Source organism: Silurus aristotelis, assembly GCF_946808225.1.
Source record: "Silurus aristotelis genome assembly, chromosome: 13".
Lineage (NCBI taxonomy): Eukaryota > Metazoa > Chordata > Actinopteri > Siluriformes > Siluridae > Silurus > Silurus aristotelis.
This window is the reverse complement of record NC_139586.1, coordinates 17,269,761-17,290,258: the sequence shown is the minus strand read 5'-3', so window position 1 is coordinate 17,290,258 and position 20,498 is coordinate 17,269,761. Positions and strand designations below refer to the sequence as shown.

Below are 20,498 nucleotides of genomic sequence, written 5' to 3'. Positions count from 1 at the left end.
TGCTCATCCTCCCACAGAGTAATTTAATGTATGGTTGGAAGCTTTACTCATACCACACTGTTCTACATGCTGCCAAGACCATCGTAAGCTTACAGCTGGGGATCTTTAACTATGAGGAGGTATGCAAGATCATCATAAACCTGTTCCTCAATAATGATAATCATCATTGTAACTTTCATTTTCCTATAAAAACCCCAGGTTTTGCAATACAACCCTGTTCTTGGAGCATTTGTCATTGGGTCTTGCATCATTTTCATGACGTTTGTGGTTCTCAACCTATTTATATCAGTCATCCTGGTGGCGTTTTCTGAAGAACAAATACACCATAAGGTACAAGGGATTTACATGAATATTTTTTCCCATAACTATATTATATACAGTGAGGAAAATAAGTATTTGAACACCCTGCTATTTTGCAAGTTCTCCCACTTAGAAATCATGGAGGGGTCTGAAATTGTCATTGTAGGTGCATGTCCACTGTGAGAGACATAATCTAAAAAAAAAATCCAGAAATCACAATGTATGATTTTTTAACAATTTATTTGTGTGATACAGCTGCAAATAAGTATTTGAACACCTGAGAAAGTCAATGTTAATATTTGGTACAGTAGCCTTTGTTTGCAATTACAGAGGTCAAACATTTCCTGTAGTTTTTCACCAGGTTTGCACACACTGCAGGAGGGATTTTGGCCCACTCCTCCACACAGATCTTCTCTAGATCAGTCAGGTTTCTGGCCTGTCGCTGAGAAACACGGAGTTTGAGCTCCCTCCAAAGATTCTCTATTGGGTTTAGTTCTGGAGACTGGCTAGGCCATGCCAGAACCTTGATATGCTTCTTACAGAGCGACTCCTTGGTTATCCTGGCTGTGTGCTTCGGGTCATTGTCATGTTGGAAGACCCAGCCTCGACCCAACTCTAACTGAGGGAAGGAGGTTGTTCCCCAAAATCTCGCAATACATGGCCCCGGTCATCCTCTCCTTAATACAGTGCAGTCGCCCTGTCCCATGTGCAGAAAAACATCCCCAAAGCATGATGCTACCACCTCCATGCTTCACAGTAGGGATGGTGTTCTTGAGATGGTACTCATCATTCTTCTTCCTCCAAACACGTTTAGTGGAATTATGACCCAAAAGTTCTATTTTGGTCTCATCTGACCCCATGACTTTCTCCCATGACTCCTCTGGATCATCCAAATGGTCATTGGCAAACTTAAGACGTGCCTGGAAATGTGCTGGTTTAAGCAGGGGAACCTTCCGTGCCATGCATGATTTCAAACCATGAAGTCTTAGTGTATTACCAACAGTAGTCTTGGAAACGGTGGTCCCAGCTCTTTTCAGGTCATTGACCAGCTTCTCCCTTGTAGTTCTGGGCTGATTGCTTACCTTCCTTAGGATCATTGAGACCCCACGAGGTGAGATCTTGCATGGAGCCCCAGTCCGGGGGAGATTGACAGTCATGTTTAGCTTCTTCCATTTTCTAATGATTGCTCCAACAGTGGACCTTTTTTCACCAAGCTGCTTGGCAATTTCCCCGTAGCCCTTTCCAGCCTTGTGGAGGTGTACAATTTTGTCTCTAGTGTCTTTGGACAGCTCTTTGGTCTTGGCCATGTTAGTAGTTGGATTCTTACTGATTGTATGGGGTGGACAGGTGTCTTTATGCAGCTAACGACCTCATACAGGTGCATCTAATTTAGGATAATAAATGTAGTTGAGATGGACATTTTAAAGGCAGACTAACAGGTCTTTGAGGGTCAGAATTCTAGCTGATAGACAGGTGTTCAAATACTTATTTGCAGCTGTATCATACAAATAAATAGTTTAAAAATCATACATTGTGATTTCTGGATTTTTTTTTTTAGATTATGTCTCTCACAGTGGACATGCACCTACGATGACAATTTCAGACCCCTCCATGATTTCTAAGTGGGGGAACTTGCAAAATAGCAGGGTGTTCAAATACTTATTTTCCTCACTGTGTGTGTGTGTGTGTGTGTGTGTGTGTGTGTGTGTGTGTGTGTGTGTGTGTGTGTGTGTATATATATATATATATATATATATATATATATATATATATATATATATATATATATAAATATATATATATATATAAATATATATATATATAAATATATATATATATAAATATATATATATATAAATATATATATATATATATATAAATTTCAGACACTTGATTTAAAATGTTATTTTATGTCTTTAGCCATCTGAAGAAGAGGAAATCGTGGACATGATGCTGATAAAGATATGCAGCCTTTTCGGAATCAAGGTTAAGAACCAGTTGCCTGAGGAACCAAAAGCAACACCTTTTGCCATTTCCTAAATGTACGATCGAGATAAAAGTGGTATATGAAGTGGATAATAGAGGCTTTTATGTAATGCTTTTTTGGTCTTTGGAAACTGTAGAGCTATTAATATCTTCATGTACAATGCTGTAATTATATTTAAAAGCCTGATGTGAAAGTTGTTTCATGTACTGGAGTGTAAGCCTTAATTATATAAACAGTAAAACATGGCCCTTTGGGTTTTAGTACTTTTAGGGCTTTTAACTGCTTGGTGTCTTTCTGGTTTCCTTAAATAATCATAATCCATACTAACTGTATAAATAAATACTTACTGATGTTAGTATTTTTGTGTTAGATGTACGAAGCATGTTCTTCAAAGAATATATTCATCTAGCTAAATGGTTCCATTACCCAAGTTTAAACATTACTGGTCAAGTCAGCTGTAACATCTTGATCTAAATGATGTGGACACTTCATATAAACTCAGCATAATAAACAATAGAAAAGAAAAAAAAAACCCAGAAAAAAAAAAAGTCTAACCATTGATCTGGCAAAATTGTCAGTAAGATGTTTATTTAAATGTAAAGGAAGGAGTCTCCAGTACTTTGTAACAGTCAGTTTTCCCAATAGAGGGGTGAATTCGGAGTGATTTAGATGATGTGCTTACTGCTATCTCAGGTACATAAGTTACAAAAGGAAAAGGATCGTGCCATAAGTGATAACAGCAACTTAATTTACTGACCATGATCATGAACTATAACAACTGAATTATGAACTTGATGGCAAATTTCTGTTGTATAATGATTAAAAATGCAGGTATTCAAAAAAATAAAACTCTTGCATCACCCTGCCTTTCTTCCTTTAACAGCATTTTATGTTGTTTTATTACATATGTAGTAAAATAACTTGTGTGGAGAATTTTCAAGCATATTTATGAGACACTTATATTACCAGAGGCCAATGAAGTCATTTTTCTTTTTAATGTCATATATAGATGGTTCATCCATACATCAACCAAATGCTTGAGACCTTCACAATCCAGCCCAATTGTACATGCGGCAATTAGTTACTCACACCTTCAGTGCTCTTAACAAAATGTCCTAAATTGAACACTAAGAGCGTTTTCTGGAACCTTAAACATTTCCATTACAAGCAGAAGTACTGCCCCCTCCACCGAAAGCTAATTCAGACAACCAGACATCATGGGGCAACCTGCCTGCCAAGTAACAACATTACAGGTACTCTGTTTTAAATAGCTTCAATTATGTTTTTTAAAAAAATTTTGAAGTCTGATACAGAAGGCTAAGAGACCTGAACAATATGAAAGTGCTAGTTATTAATTTACAGATTTCAGGCATCACATAGTGCTATGACAAGTATCCAATATGCTACATTTGAATACACATTTGTCACCTTACAAATGCCTCTGGTTGGTTGTCCAGGCTGCTCAAAAATTAAGAGCCTTTGCTTGTATATACAATAACATGATTTCCATTTATGCAGAAAAAGTGGACACTCTACTGCCAGAGGTATAATCTTCCAGAGGCCCCTTGGCCAGAACAGTGAAAATGATGATTCAGTCCCACTAACAATTTTGATTATTTATAGCCCCCAATGCATGTAGGTGGGAAGAAAAAGAGCTGCCGCCATGGGATCCCTCTTGTAAACGGATTCCATAAGACAACATTGTTCAGAGCTTCTTTTTTCTCTCTTTAAAGTTCATGGATTATTTTTCCCAGCCATTGGTTGCGTTTGGTTGCCATCCCACGTCTTCTGGTGCTGTCTTAGATTGATAGTCAGATTGAAGAGTGAGTGAGAAGAACCAGTTCTGGAACCACTACTTGAGGGAACAACACAAGCTTTTTTCACTTCACTACAATCAGTCACAGGGTAAAAAAGGGGAGGGGAAAAGGACAACTCAATTCATTCCAGGGGCACTGCCACCAAAGTTGAAAGTGGATGGCACCACTGGAACCGTGAATTTGTAACCTCCGTGCTTCTCAATCATCTTTGATTCTGGAACCAGAGAGAGAGAGGAAGAGAGAAGAGAGAGAGAGATGCCAGAATACAAAATAAAACAAAAAACAAGATTTTTATTACATATTTAGATTGCTTAATATTTTTATTCTAAAGACAACTCAAATGAGAAAAAAAGAAATAATGCAAATTGAAATCTATACACACAGTGTGACCCTTTTTGTAGGCATTTAATGGAAAGCATTATTAAACTATAAGCAGTTTCAATTTCTTATCCTGTTATAGACCACCGTGCACAGGGCCATCTAATGAGTGAAACCAGCAAGTGGGTGAGAATTAGACTGAGGTGTATTCCAAGTATCACCAGTTACAAGTTTGTCAATCACCGGTCTTTAATTCAATATCACGTGCACGTACATAACTAACTCTAAATATATGTCCTTTTCCTTACCATGTGCTGCTCGTCTCTGGTCTGCAAGTGTGCCGATATCCTGAAGCTGCTTACCCTGCTCTTCATCCAAAACCTGAGTGAGTGCCTGGTACCATGTGGGATCACGGGTTTGGATATCTACAAAAAAAAAAGGAAAGCCAGGGAGTTAAAGGAACAGTTAAGAAAATTTCCCACACCCCACAAATGCCATCAATCATCTAAGATATGCCCAGAATCTGCAGTTTGAGTTTTAAAGGGAATTGCAGCTAACATTTGGGAAACATTCTCCAGCTTAGTACTGTGAATCAAAAACAAAAATCATTAACAACACTGCCACCAACAAAGATGGCACAGTTGTGTAACTTTGGAATATTTTCCTCCATATCCAAACTTGAATATGATTCAAGCAACAGTGTGATGACTGGACATGCAAGTTGGGTCAATGCTAACCATGAGGCAGTAAGCTTCCTTTACACAAAAAAAACACCAGTGTTTTGATAAATAATATGAATTAATAAAATGACTATCTTGCCTGATGAAATAGAACTGGTCCTTTTAGTGTAATAGGCTTCTTTTAAAGCAGGACTTTTCAGTCAAATTTGTGTAATTTATAATAAGTATTAAGACGTCTACAATCTCTCAGATATTTAAAGAACATTACAAATAAAGTGTGCTTACTCTGTAATATGGCTTTGAAAATCTGGTACTCGTCAACAGGATTGTCCTCATCATCAACAGCGGTGGTGTATCCCTCTAATGCAGTCTCTTCAGCATCATCTTCCTCCCAATCCTCATCACCACCATCTTCTCCTGCTTGCTTGGCGAGCATTTCAAGGTATTCTTGCCCTTCCTCATCGATGTCATCCTCATCACTTCCGAGTTCAGCTGAACAGAGACAACACATGATAATGTTTGCAGGTCAACACAATGCTAACAAAATCCTGAGCAAGCTTAGTACTACTTTCTTACTTAGAGATACTTAAAAGCATTTCAACATAAGTTACCATTATCATCCTCCTCTTCTGCATCTTCGTCGTCATCATCATCATCGTTTTCATGCTCGGCCCTGCAGGCGTAGGCCCTCTTCAAGCCGTTAAACAGGAGGATAGCAGCAGGGAGGAGCTGTCCAGCTACTTGATTAATAACTTGTGGCCTCTGCTCCAGATCCATTAAAGCACACAGCCCCAATATACACATCTTTCTGTCATGAAGCCTACAAGAACGACCAGACAACATCTATTACACTATATGCAAAGAAAGAGCCTATTTTGGCTTAGTGTGCATGATGTTTAATTCCTTCAGTAATAAACACAACTGGCTTCACTTAGACAGTAAAGCGTTCAATGTTAAAAGGCAAGTACCCAAGGAAGCAGTCAACATCTTTGAGCCACTGAGAGATAAAGTGGTTGGTGATGGGCTCGGTGTTGTTGGGGAAGCGAAGATTCTCCAGCGTGTTGAGCAGCAGAGGAGGGTTATAATAGAGTGCTCCAATGGCCACCTGCAAGCACATGGTCCTCAGCTCGCTGGTCTTCACCTCCCTCGTCAGACGTTCCAAAGCTGTGGTTACAAACAGTGGAACCACCTGCACAGACAGTCAACATTACTTTCCAGGGCAGTTATTATAAGAGACAATCGATTGTGCTGTGAGAGAGAAAGGCTGGTTTAATGTACCTGGTCAATGCCACGTCCTTTGCACTGCAGGATGATCACTTCAAGTAACTTGGCAGCATGGCACTCTGGGTCTTCTCCTGGGTCACTTGACAGAATCTGAAAAGAACGGGAATTAGTAAAAACCCCAACAACTACGTTCAACGTCTGGGAGAAAAAAAAAATTATGTGGAATGTCTGCAGGTCATTTGAGATCTTTAATCAGAATAAAGTTTCTTGAATATGTTTAAATGAGATCCCACCTTTTTGCACATGCTGTAGATGATTTCAAGGTACTTGGTGTCAGACAGAAGAGTGTCTGTGTCGACCGTTATGTAGTTGTGGAGGAGTGGCATCATGTCTGCAATTAAACATTATGTTATTAGAAAAAGCTATACTTATTCTGAACAATCCTTTATCATTTACAATACATTTGTTTAGGACAGCTTTAAATGAATAGAAACCCTGTTTAAAATAAGAATAAACATTTACACAACTGTTTATCGAAATATATCAGTTATGATAAATTACATTCAGAACATGGAAAAGAATCAACAATTAGGAAACAGCCAGAATGACTTAGTTGTGCTGGGTAGTTGGTTAATTAAAACAGCTTTGTTAAGAAAGCTCAATCTTATTGACTTAGATTTTATAGTGTAAATGTAGTTGTCCCATAAAAATAAAAATCCAATTGAATCTGCAACCTGGATTTTACCTGTGAAATAGTCAAAACCATCCTGCTGAAAGACCTCATAGACCAGGGGAAGAAGTTGCCACATCTGTGGCGACACTTGCTGACAGGTCAGACTGTGAGCCAATGACAGGATCTCTTCATAGAACTCTGTTTGAAAGAAATTAACAACAATAAAGCATGCCAGAGTAATTACAAGCCGCTTTGTGGAATGCTGTTTTCGTAAACTGAAATGCAAGCCTCACCAAGCACGTGCTGCTGCAGCACTGTGCCGATCACCTGCAGACAGATCCCTTCCAACTGCTGCGTAATCTGAAACGGAACAGTAAACTAATCAGCGATTTGCTAGCTGCCTCGAGCAAAGGAGGAAAAAATAAATAAAAAAATCACAAACTTTGCTGCAAATAAAACAAAATGTTCCTTTGAAAAACTGTAAATATCAAGCTCTGATTTTGTGCTATGCTTAGAGAGCTTGTTTTTGCCTATGAGGCATGTTACAGAAAGCTGGGGAAACAGTATGTGTTCCTTGAAACTTGTGGGTGGCAGGAAGTAAGTCAGCATTATGATGCACAACAGGGAGAATAGAATGATAAGGACAAACACAGCACCAGCCTGCTGTTATGAGAAATCCAGTGAGTGGGTGTGTGGCTGCACCGACCTCTTTATGGTCCTCCACCACACTGAGGAGTGTGTCGATGGTGTTGAGGATGCCCATGGCTGTGACTGCTTTATCATCGCCCCCTTCCTCATCAGGGCCGGTCTGAATCACCTGGTTGAAGGTCATAGCCTGCAATAGGAATATCAGGCATTCAGGCAAGCAATAAAAGGCACACAAGTAAAATATTCATAAGGGAACATTAGCTACACTATGTGCTTGTATTACATAAACCTGGGAGCACAAAAAAAAAAAAAAAATCAATTTTGAAACAGCAGTCAGTCTTTGTGACCTTACCAAATGCTGGGTCATCTCCACGGCGATAGGAGTCACCTCCTCGCTGTACTCGCAGATCATCTTCTGTATGACGTTGGTGAGGTCGTCATTCTCAGTCTCACGCACAATGTGAAGGAGCGCCTGCATCACCTCCCGGATGAAGGGGGTGATGTACTCTTTGGCTGTTGATGGAGCAGGGGGAAAAAAGAAAAGAAAAAGGTTGTCCATTATCACAGACGCTGCTCTAAGAAGCTCCCACGCTGCATTAAAGATGAAGTGCTGAGAAAGCGAGTCAGAGGGAAAGACGCCTACCTTTCTCTTGATTGCTGATTAGGACCTGCAAAGCGATAGCTGCCTCCACTTTAACGGGCATCTCGTTGTCGTTGATGAGGCAGAGGCGAGTCAGCTCCAGGGCTGTCTGCAGGTTCTGGTCACTCTTAAACTTTACCTCGCAAAAGTAGTGCAGCACCCAACAAGCCTGGGCAAGAAGAATAAATTCATAAGCAATCAGGTTTTTTTTTTTTTTTTATATTAGACACATTAGATGGTGACACTCCACTGTGATGAAAGACACATTACATAAGTTAGAGCAGAAGCTAAGCCAAAGAATTCAAACACTTTACACAGAACATGTTCAGCGCAGCAACAGCAGAGAGAAAAAAGTCTGCAAGTCCATTTGCAAAATTTTAAACTAAAAACTGTTTATTGTAATACACTTTACTGTTCACTAATGTTAAAATAGTGATTTAATTAACCTGTGTGTTTATGGCTCTTTGAACATTTAAAAGACCAACACTGGCATTCAAGTTCCAAACCATGATTAAGATGTTTTTGGAGAATGATCAAAAAAGCATTCTGGCCTGCTCCTTACCCTTGCTCTCATGTATCCCAGCTCATTACGGAAGAGAGGAAACACATGGTTCTGCAGCATGAACTCCATCTGGTCTTTGTAGATCTTTTTCTGTAAAGCAAAAACAGAAAAATTTAAGTCGATCATGATACAGGCACAACGTGGTCCATGATGAAATTCTGCTACTTCAAGTGTTGCAAAAAAAAAAAAAAAAAAAACAGCACTGGTCTGAATTTAAAACATGAAAAAGTCACTGTTAGGACCTTAAGCAAAATCTCTGCCATGGAGCCGATCATGTGTAGTGCGCCATCCTTCTTGCGGGGATCTGAGGCGAGCTCAGTGAGTATCTGATAACAGAAGCCCATAGTCTTCTGTAATACCTGAAACACACACACATAAATGCTCAATAACATGCATGTGCATTTTATAAATATTTCTTTAAAATAAATAAATAAAACCAACAGCAGTTTTAATTTTGATAGTTACTTTTGTAATTGTCTTGCCCTAAAAACGGCATACAGTGATCCCCCAGAACTCACTAAGGTTACGTTCCAAGACCACGAGTTCGGAAAATCCGCAAATTTTGGACACACCCCCGCAACCCCTATGGTACCTTAGTGAATTCATCTGGACACCGTCACTTTAATAAAATAACGTTTTTAAAAATTTTATTAAATTTGTTAGTGAACACAGTTAAAAAATGTTATTCCTAACGTTCCTGAATATTTGGGCCCGTTTTGGATTCCCGGGAATTTTAAAATAATCCACAAACAAGGAACCCGCAAATTTTCCGAGCCGTGAATTATCGGGGGTTGACTCTTGATATGAAAAGCAAATTTCAGTCATTGTTTATATTTCATATAGTGTTGCTTGGTTTCCATTTGCATGTTTTGAATTCCTAGTATTTTCTGTGTTACAAGGGTTCTGCTGCAGCTAACCTGTACGTTTCCCCACAGCATTATGTACAAGCATTAACCCTTTTATAGGTTTTGTAGGAGAGATTGGAGGCTGGCCAGTGGTAAAGGGTCACACTGACGTCACAAGGCCAGTACTATGATCTCCGGTGGCTCTGTGGCTGCAGGTGTGGTATGAGCACAGTCACACAGACTGTAAAACACAGACTGGAGACAGCACTAAACGCAGACAGACACCACGCACACCTCTTTACCTACAGCCAGTATGATATTTGCGATATTGTGGTGTAATGATACACAATATCATTAAAAATGACCAAATTCGAAACAAGTGTACCAAACCAAAAGCCCTGTATGGAAAAATTCCGGTATGAATACGTGTACATTACACCACATTGCTATAATTCATAAAAAAAAACATAAATAAAGGAAGACTTTTCTTGTCTTATTTACACTTGTAACTTTCAACAACAAGGTTTACCTAAAATTAAAATTAATTAAAATTAGTGTAAATTTGGATTTTACTTGGGAAAAATAACGTGCTTTTCATCTCACCACGCCACTGTTTTTATGATTGAGGGGGGAAAGCCACCAGATAATTTCCTACATTTTGCATTACACAAAGACTGTAATTCTGTATATATGGGTCAGTACATGAAATCAAACAGTCATGCTGCTCTCAGTCCGCCGAAGCAGCTGCTTAACAGTGACGCTATATGAACAGCAGGGTGCTGATTAGATACATCAGCATGTTGGCAGTAAGACCTATACACATGGATGTGAGCCCAAACAGTCAGAGGCCTTGTAGTGCCAGATGGCGTTTTGTGAGCACTCACTTCTTTCCTTTTGTTACAGGCAGTGAAGAGCAGGGTCTGCGCGGCCGTTGTGGGCGAGATGAAGTCCTCGAACACATCTGAGCAAATACAATAATTAAATAACCTTTAGAGCTTTCTCTTTCATGAGGTTTAATCTGCAACAACGAGACTCTAGAGGACCTGGTCCCCTTCGCATGCTCTTACCAAACTTCATGCGGATGTACTCGTAGGGATCTTCCTGCCACAGCTCCTCATCACTGTCTGTGTAGCACATGAGGGGAAAGACCACATCCTGAATGATGCCCTGCAATCACACATTCATTGTATATGATCTCCAAAGTTGGGTTTATTTTATGGTTAGAACATTAGCATGTCAAAAATTATTTACTGTGTAATAAAAAATTTATAAAATCATCTGCAAGAACATCTGCACATCCAACAAAAGGATTGCATTACATTTAGCAAAAAACCTCTAATAGCATGTATGTTCAATAGTCTATGTTTGTTCATTGTTATTACTCCTGCTTTTAATTTTCCCTAACAAGCTCATGTAAAGTTTTAATATATACACACGTAATATTTGTTCTGATCATATCCAGGAGTAAGGCCCTCGTTAGACCTTACTGAATATGCTTAATGAGTCCAATAACCTAAAGGACTAAGGAAAAAAAAAACATGGAGGCAGGAATAAAGCATCCATTGGGAACCCCCAGATAATGCTAATATTTAACAAGACCTGAGATTTTTTTGTTGTTAGTATTTTACCATCTAGTAACTTTTAGTATCTTTGTATCTTTATTATCTTAGTACTCTTATACTCTTACTACTATATTAGTATATTTATACTTGTGTACAATTAAAAAGAAAATGATTAGTGATTTGGTAAAAAAAAAAAAAAAAAAAAAAAAAAAAAAAAAAAAAAGCTTTATTTGGCACAAAATGCCATTGTGCCAAACAAAAATTGGAAAAACACAAATTAATGGATTTTAAATAAATAAACCAATAAATTAAGCTTGTTTTATATTTGATTATGCAGGACAACTGGCAAAACAACTGAACTAAGAATTTAATTGCCACTTTTATTCTGCCGGAAAATGTTTTGTACATTTGTAGTGATAGAGGTAGCAGCAAGAAAGAAAATGTTTTGAAAGGACTAACTGGTTCCTCAAAAGATTTTGCAACCTGGTTAAAACTTGCTTAACTGCAAGTTTCACAGCGTACCAAAAATGACTACAAACCCTGAAGGAAAACAATAACTGACTGCTACCGCCTTGTAACACGGCGTGCACACACAGCAAAATCCATTTACCTGGATGTGAGGCTTTAGGTTTTTCCAGGTGACTGCATGAGCAATACCCTGGTTAATATAGTTCAGGGCCTGCTGCAGGACTCGGGGTGCTACGTATTGCTTCTCTTTATACTGATACAAAACCTTCAGCAGCACCTGTAAAGATATGCAGGAAGAAGATTTCAACATTGATGCATAATAAATCAAGGACACGTCCAAGTTAATCATCTTCACTCTGTATTCACTTCCTACCTGCTGAGCTGCCACTGCATAACCCTTGAGGAAATGTTCGGCAAACTCTGTGTACTCTTTGGTAGTGTTGCCAGGGCTGCCATATCTAAAGAGACAAACAAAACATTTGGGAATGATGTCATTTTACAGTTTTAAATACACAAAAGACAGCCAAAAATAACTAGTCCAGCATTTCACACTGTTCAGCGTGGGCTGCTAAATCAGCAGAGAGTTTTTGCTGAGAGCTGAGAGCGAGCGCGAGAGAGAGGGCGTATTGTACCTCTCAAAGAGCCGAGCCAAGATGTGGAGAGCCCACTTTTTACACTTCCACCAGGGCAGCTCAGGTCTCTCGTCTTCATCCACCTGCAGGGTCTCCTGAAGAGGAACATGCAAGTATGCATCAGTCAACAGTCTGTGTAAGAACTAAGACGTGAATATCAACCTCAACGGTGGCATGAGCTTGTGGTGGAAATACATATTAAATATATGTATTCAATTGATTGACTAAATGACACGATTATATAAATATTTAATAAATTAAACATATTTAATATATTCATGACAAGGTAGTAATGTTTTTTTTTTTGACTATACGATGACGGTACGAGAAATATGTACAAAGAAAAAGGTACACAATAATAAAAAATAATGAGTGATTTATGACTAATCATTAGAGAGCATGATTATGCACTTCATACACTATAAAATCTTCTAATCACCTGGGATTTATACAAAATTTGAGCATGAGTGTGATTTGTCTATTCAACAGTAGCATTTCAGTTAATTCAAAAGGTGTTAAGGGGGTGCTGAGGTCAAGAATCTTTGTGAAGGAAATGAATGGGAAATTGTAATGCAACAACATGCAGAATGTTTATATAACTGTGGCTACCAACTTTGTGCAAACGGATTGGGAAAGAACCACATTTGTGAGCGATGGTCAGGTGTCTACATTCTCTTAGTGGTACAGTGATTGTTAATTAAAATGAGTCCTCTTTTAGAATATTTGAGTTTAACGGCATGCCCCATTTCTTAACGTTTAGTAGTAAACAGGTAAGGAAATAACAGACAATTTGGTTTTGTAGGAGAGATTGGAGGCTGGCCAGTGGTAAAGGGTCACACTGACGTCACAAGGCCAGTACTATGATCTCCTTTGGCTCTGTGGCTGCAGGTGTGGTATGAGCACAGTCACACAGACTGTAAAACACAGACTGGAGACAGCACTAAACGCAGACAGACACCACGCACACCTCTTTACCTACAGCCTTTTATACAGTATGAACTTGTGACTCCAGTAAGAACCTGAACAGCCTTACCGGCGGCACGTCTCTGTCCACCACTGTCTTCAGGATCTCCATCCAGTCGGTCAGGTTTTGCCTGTTAATCAGCTCCAGAGGGAGATTGTACTGTGAGGAAGAAAAAGATCAAGTGTTCATTAAACACAAGCTTCATTTGAAACATTAAAACCCTAAGATTTCAAGCAAGACTACCTGAAAAAGAGCATAGAGGATCTTTAGGATCTGTTTCTGCACCAGCACTGAGTCGCTAGAGGGATCTTGCAGCAGTTGGATGAATCGCTCTTTCAGCATGGGCATGAAGATTTGCATGGCAGCGATTAACGGCTGACGTTCATCTGGTTTCTTGTACCTGTGATGCATACACTTGAATCAGAAACTCTCATCCCATCCCAATGGTAGGTAGTGCACTAACATGTTACGTTTGTGCTGTGGTCTTACTCATAGTTCTTCACTAGCTGGTAAAGACACAGCAGGATACCCAGCCAGCAACCACTAGTGCCTGACTGCAGGTAGAAGCCGATCTGGTCTACGATGCCTGTCCATTTGTTGGGGTAATCATGCTTAATCATGTGGTGAATGCAGGTGGTGAGCTGCACTCTGGAGGCACACAGCGAAAAGAAAAGCCGTTAGGAGAGAAAAGCAATTAAGGAACAAACTGATCCCTTTTGCAGCTTGTGCGTGCATGTGTCACCTGAGGCGCTCTGGGGACTGAATGATGGCCTCCACAATGCGGGCTCGGATGAACTGGCGATCCTCTTCGGGGATGTTGCTGCCAGGCACTTCGTTGTGAGTGTTGTCACCTTCGCTCCAGTACTGCGTGATCATGTTCTTCAAATAGATTACACCTAGAGGGGACACACGAATACTAGTCACTAAATAATTGTGCAAGTTGAACTGCTTTCACACAAAATATAGGCTTATACTGCCAAACAAATGAGAGCTTATGCTCATAAATCAAAGGCGGTCCTCGTTTCAGACTCATCTACGCCATACAACAGGCATAAAAAAACTAGAAAGTCTCGTCACTGATAAACAGGCTAAGGAAACTGACGATACCGAACCTACTCAACCTACTTACGGAGAATATGATGATTATGCACTCAAATTATGCATGCCTTAAATCATTCAATGAAAAATGGAATGAATGTAATAAGAATGTGTGGGTTAAAGGAATGAGGAAGACTGACTGTTCAGTTGTGTCCTGAAAGGTTGATTTATAGCAGGCTTCCTGCATCAGTGCAGCTGAGTTTGCACTCAATAAGAGCAGGTGTGCTTTTCAAGCTCAGCTCTTTACTGTATTCATCTCCACACACAGTAAGAGTCAGGAACCGTTTTAAAAACCTCAATCCACTCATGTATTCAGCAGACACAACGGGCTGTAGACCAGCCTTTCCTTCATGTGGAAATTGGCACCGCAGGCCAGATGACAGCAGGGGAAAACAAACTCTGCCTGGTGTCAATAGGGTCGCTCAGAGAGAGGGTGTGCACGCGTGTCCATGCTAAAAGTAAAAGAGCAGTGTGATATGGGGGCATAGACCTATCCTGTATGGCCCACCGGCCCACTCTGCAGTCTTCTGTTATAAGGCTATGGGATGCTTTAGATGGGAGTGAATCAGAACACAGACTGCTGACACGAACATACCCATGTAGCCAAAATCCTCCCCAATGCTGATTCAGCAACTGTCTGTCTGCAGTACAGCAAGGAACAGGTACTCCGCCTTTTCCAGAACTCTCTGTAACAAGGGAGTACCTTCACCATCTATTTACTAATGTACATGTAACTGTTCTCGGCTGTGGAGAATTTAGAGACAAAGCAGCCGATCAATTGCTCCATTGTACTTGATGGAAATGACCACAGAATACTACTGCACATCTAATGATACAGCTAACAGCTTTCAATTGTTTAGTTTTTGGTTACAAAATCACCTAACAATATGCTAGTCACAGATCACATACTATAAAAATCTAAATGTTAAATTGTGCGAGTCTGTGTGTGGTGGGAGATTCTGATCAAGCCACTTCCACAGAACGTTTAAATAATTCCACTTGGCTCCGCTCTTCTGCAGTCATTTGTTTGTGCCCACATGTGAAATTTGCAATTAACTTAATTGGTCTGCTACCTAAAATAAACAAATGTATAAATTAAAACTTTGCAAACCCTGAATAGGATGGTAAATTTCATGAAGATAAATGAATGAAACCTGTAAATGAGTTACTGCATGACAAGCAACCAGCCTTAACCAAAGCACCATGTTAACAAATAAGGGCCCCTGTCAGAAGAAAAAATAAACCTTCTGACTTTCTTCCTTCAGGATCCCAGTCACGTCTACATTACACCACTACACGGAGTCTGTGGAGGCTTTACATAGTATTTCATTTACAATTTCACTTGTAAATAATTACAATTTATTACAAGTTGAAACAACTGTAGACGAGCAATACTTAACTAAAGATAACCAAATTGTGCATGGGTGCATGCCATAGGGGTCATTTAGCAATTAAAATGTTAAAATGTAGGATCAGTGAGTTGTTACTGCACCACATGGTGGTGTAAAAGTGCCATTAATGTCCTGGGTTCCCCGATTCCAGCAATCCGTGCTACCCACTTCTTATGGTTTGTACATTGTCATAATATACAATGCAAATATACAGTTTTTGGTCTATCGTGCTATCCGAGAGAGACTGGGGAAAACAGCTATACAAATTAGTTGTGTGACAAATGCAATTCCGGGATAAACCGGGGGTGTGAGATTCGAACCGCGGTAAAGTGGAGGATTACTGTATTAGAACTAAAAAGTCAAATGGACTCTGACTTGTGAATTCTTGTAATAAAATATCACTAATGATCAATATTACAAAGGAAGCTTTAAAAGGAATGCAATCCTGCTATATAATGACATAGAATTACTAGTTTCTATCTCCAGCAGAGCACACAGACGAACAATAGCGACAGGTACTACGTGCTATGTTTAACCTGGTGACTCGACTAAATTTGTGTACACATTGTTCATTACTTGTACCACGCTTAGGGCTCCATATTTTAACAGCTTTATTATTTTTTACAATGTGGTATGTGGTGTGACAGCTGCGAGTTGACAGACCTGACAATTCCAGATAGCAAGTGCTGAACTGAGAAAGCTGCGAGGGGTAAAACTAACAGAGTAAAAAAAAAAAAAGTCTGTCTCAGTTTTAACGCAAAACATGCCGAGCAGCTGTTGCAAGCCCTTCAATAAGAACTTGACATACATCCGAGGAATGTAAGGGAGCGCTCCTCCAGACCCTATACGTACAGCCACCCTGTCTTAGAGCAATGTAGTGCTCAAAATAACTGAATCAAGGCCAAGTAGACAAAAGTAGCTCAGAATATGATGCTCACTATACGCATGTCAATGGAGCCATATGAAACATGCAAGGACAAATAAAAACAAGATGTATACAATCACAGGCAGACAGAATGACAGCTGTGCAAACACCAGCCACAGGTGGTAGATTGAGCTAATAAAATGATCTTGACAATTTAGAAATCTTTCAGTCCTTTAAATGGGAATTGTAGAAAGGCGATCTCTCGAGAACAGACACTGGTCCAGTAGTAAAATGTGTGTACCTGCTTGTCGAACAGGCAAATCCAGATGTTCGGACATGGTCACCTCCAGTAACGCAGGAGTAAAGTTCACCTGTGTGTGGCCCTGTTAGAAAGGAGGGGGGAAGAGACAAAAACATTAACTTTTCTGGCAAGAAAAGGCTGAAATATAGATACAGTAGCCAATAAAACAGAATTAGAATTTCCAGGAATTAGTCATGATACTGAAATCCAGTAACATGAGACAGCATATGCTTTTCTGAGCTCTTAGCAAACCCTACACTCGAGCTCACCGTAAAGATTCCTGGTTTATTTATCCCGGTCTTCTGTTGCCTAACAAACCCGCTGTAATGTGACGCAACGCTGACTTTTTTTTTTATATACTCAAGTCGCTGAAAATAGTTGAGCACTCTCAGGAATATTTATGATTAGTCAAAGGAACAACTGAAAATAGTGTTTTTTCCCCACAGACCCCCAAAGCGACCTCTCCATATTTCCTTATACAGGATATTTTCTTTAATCAGATCAAGAGGCTGAAGGAAAGTGAATTGCCATGTCACCAGTGTTGCATGTTCTCTCTTTCTCTCAGCACCAAGTGTGTCAGCACCCAGGAATCTAAGCCTGTCGTCCACATGGACTGTCTGGAAACGAGCCAGCACGGTGGCTTCGCAATGGAGAACACATTCCTGCGTTCGAATGGCCTCTCTGTCTCATTTACAAAGCATTTCCTCTTAAACAGCCGAGCGCTTGGCACATTAGGAGGCCACGGGGAGGACGAGAAACAGATCGCCGCAAATCATCCACAGTAAACATATTACGCTGAGGACGTTTATACAGACAACAGCGCTGGACTGAATTCCGACTGAGCAAAATGAAGAATGATTAAACTTCCTGATCAAATTTAAATAAACACGGACATGAATACAAATGTTACAGCAGAACTGTTTCATAAAGTAAGAGGAGGAGATTAAGCAAAGAAAAAAAAAAAAGCTTTTTTTTTATTTGTTTTTTACATGCAAGTTTTTCATTGCTTTAATAAAAAGTTAAACAAACTGCATAAAAGAAGTTTCTTTATTCTTCAGTTACCTGTAACTGTGAGTAAAGGAGTGACAAAAGTACTTAGAAAAGCAGTGACACAATCACAATAGCCAATTCAAATATTTAAGTAAAAAAAAAAAAGAAAAAGCTCAGACTAGTATCTGAATGTGGGAACATTATAAATTAAATTTTTGCTGGAAAATACTTTCACATGAAAGACCGTTTCCTTTTCAACACTCTGTGGTTCTGAGCCACTCATGGTCAACACTTGTTAGAAGTTCTAAAAGGGTTTTAAACCACAGAGAACATAAAGAACTGTTACAGATATTCAAATGAACATCACCAAAAAGTGAAACTCCAAAGACCTAATAGTGAAAGCATTTTGCATACTTCCAATGATCCTTAATATTAGAACTCTGATGGTTGGATTACATAATAGCTGCCACACCGGTGCATGGTATATGTAAGGAACAAAGCACTCAAGGGCATGCTGTGATTCGGTCTGAAAAAGATCTCTAACATGTCATTGCTTTGTTTTTGCGGAATTTGTCTACAATCATTTGCCATATTAGTTTTTTAACATTAAGACAACTTTTGAACAAAAGTAAGAAAGAAAAAACTTCTGCATCTCAGATGCACACACCAAAGGCCTGAGAAGGGCGCTTCACATTTACCGACACTGGAGACTCCTTCCCTACTGCTCCGGAAAAAATAATCAACACCTTCGCTCAAATCAGAATTGAGAATCCTACAGTGCTATAGAGGGGGAAAAAGAGGCATTGTGTTGAACTGCTCTCTAGGCATCAGTGTTCTGTATATACAGACACACACAGTATCTGAGCAGTGACAGTGACACGGGCCTCACCCTGGATACAACACATGACTCACCCAGGATAGAGCACTTCCTCACATCACTGTTCACTGCTGATTCAACGTTTACTCGAACTTTTCATATAAACCGCTGGACTTTTTTAGAAAGGGACATGACAATATAGACAATAAATATAGTATTATAAATAAATAGTACCAATCAATACAGCATGAATATTTTGTTATTGATGTAGTAACACTATAGTATTATTGGTACAGTACCTATCAATATAGCATTATTGATATAGTAATTTAATAACGTATGAATACAGTATTAATGAGATAGTAACCATTAATAGTATAACAAATACAGTACTCGCCTTTCTAGCCTGTTATTTGCCATATAAAAATATAATTAACCAAAAAATTGAGTTAGAAAGACGAGTTTTATATAATATATACGTCATTCCGAATTCCTGAAGTCAGCTCTGTAGGACATGTAAATCCCCTGAGCCACTGCTACTAACTAGTTCCTGTATTCAAATATCACCTTATGCCAAGAAGTGAGCTAACTAACTAACTAACTAAGACTGGTAACGTTCTAACAATAAATAAAACTAAAAAGCCCAACATCCCCTTTACCCCCCCCCCCCCCCCCGGAAAAACCCCAGCGCGCCTCATCCCCAACCACACCGCTAGCACAGTGCTAACCACACCGCTAGCACAGTGCTAACCACACCGCTAGCTCTCATCTCCGCCAATTTAGCGAACCTGTCGGCCCTGAGAGTCACGCAGCTCCTTTTATCTCCTGTTTATTCAGCTGGCTGACCGCGTGTTTTTCCATTAGTCTGCCCAATTCGCTTAGATATCAACATTTCAGTTTATAAGAACGCGTCCGAGCGACCTCGCACCACAGCAGCAGCGGAGCGGCACCAGAGAGAACCACATGACACGTGAGAGAGCTAAGCTAACTCTCGCACGCTAGCTAGAGCAAACGCGTACGTCAAACGGATACACTCCGGACCCGGGGAGAGGTGAAGGGTGGATGAACTAGCGAAATTATACAGCGGAGCAAATGAACCAGATACAGAAACTCGCAAAACTAAACTCGGGAGTGAAATCAGTTTCGATTTCGGCACGGGAGATTGTGATCGCGGTCCCCTCTATGTGCTAGTTAGCGTCTAGCTAGTTAAAAAAGTGAATGGCCTCGAGCTACGTTATAACCGACTAATTCGAGTCGCGGGTAATAAACACGGAAGAGCTATCACACACACAAACACCGGCGCGGTGAACCGGAGCAGAGCCGCGGCCTTGGATCCTTTATATTCACGCGTTAAAGCGAGACTCCACGCTGCTTCGCTGAGCACCAGGCCCGACGCATGCGAGCGCCGCCGCCGCCACTATCATCATCATCCTCCCGCAAAGACTGTACCTCGTTCAGCTGTCTCTCGGCGGCCTCACGCAAATTCGGGTCCATAGTTCCCCGAAGGGCATCGATCAGAGAGTTAGAATCCATATTCAGACTTTAGAGGGTGGGTCGGGGTGTGAAAGGCTCAGCGATCTGTCCAGCTCCCGTGGCGATGCGCACATGGGCCGCGCGGCTCCTCCAGCTACCGGCGCGAAAGGAAGAAGGCTGTGACCGGGCCGGATAGATCAGCGCCAAAATTTCCCCACACTACTTCCGCTCGCTCCGCGATGC

The 20,498-nt window shown here is 40.2% G+C and overlaps 2 protein-coding genes across 2 annotated transcripts in view; one reads left to right on the top strand and one right to left on the bottom strand.

The window, feature by feature from the left end:
• Nucleotides 1-3,567, top strand: part of pkd1l2a (polycystic kidney disease 1 like 2a) — a gene marked incomplete at its 5' end in the record, with an annotated part of 24,961 nt that extends 21,394 nt beyond the window's left edge. Inside the window, 3 exons of the mRNA XM_083559545.1 lie at nt 18-119; nt 199-330; nt 2,221-3,567. Of these exons, the coding sequence (XP_083415671.1) occupies nt 18-119; nt 199-330; nt 2,221-2,340 (354 nt within the window). The 3' untranslated portion in view covers nt 2,341-3,567. The remainder of the gene's footprint in view (nt 1-17; nt 120-198; nt 331-2,220) is intronic.
• On the bottom strand, nt 3,264-20,498 carry ipo7 (importin 7). The gene is made up of 25 exons (XM_083558854.1): nt 20,232-20,498; nt 16,976-17,057; nt 14,063-14,216; nt 13,810-13,968; nt 13,564-13,720; nt 13,390-13,479; nt 12,357-12,451; nt 12,098-12,182; nt 11,867-12,001; nt 10,762-10,861; nt 10,579-10,655; nt 9,092-9,208; nt 8,850-8,939; nt 8,291-8,456; nt 8,000-8,160; nt 7,706-7,834; nt 7,293-7,359; nt 7,072-7,197; nt 6,620-6,717; nt 6,381-6,476; nt 6,071-6,291; nt 5,714-5,922; nt 5,388-5,594; nt 4,731-4,847; nt 3,264-4,318 (listed from the first exon to the last, which is right to left on the bottom strand). Exons 1-25 carry the CDS (start codon nt 20,313-20,315, stop codon nt 4,221-4,223), a joined length of 3,120 nt encoding a protein of 1,039 aa, XP_083414980.1. The 5' UTR covers nt 20,316-20,498; the 3' UTR covers nt 3,264-4,220.

What these genes read in the sequence shown, in the direction of transcription:
- ipo7 (XM_083558854.1), bottom strand. Translation starts at nt 20,315, where the DNA reads ATGGATTCTAACTCTCTGATCGATGCCCTTCGGGGAACTATGGACCCG. An exon ending in ACCTAAAGCCTCACATCCAG is followed by an intron (nt 10,862 to 11,866) that starts GTAAATGGATTT and finishes GTGTGATTGCAG; the next exon opens with GGCATCATTCAGGATGTGGT. An exon ending in TGGGATACATGAGAGCAAGG is followed by an intron (nt 8,457 to 8,849) that starts GTAAGGAGCAGG and finishes CTTCTTGCCCAG; the next exon opens with GCTTGTTGGGTGCTGCACTA.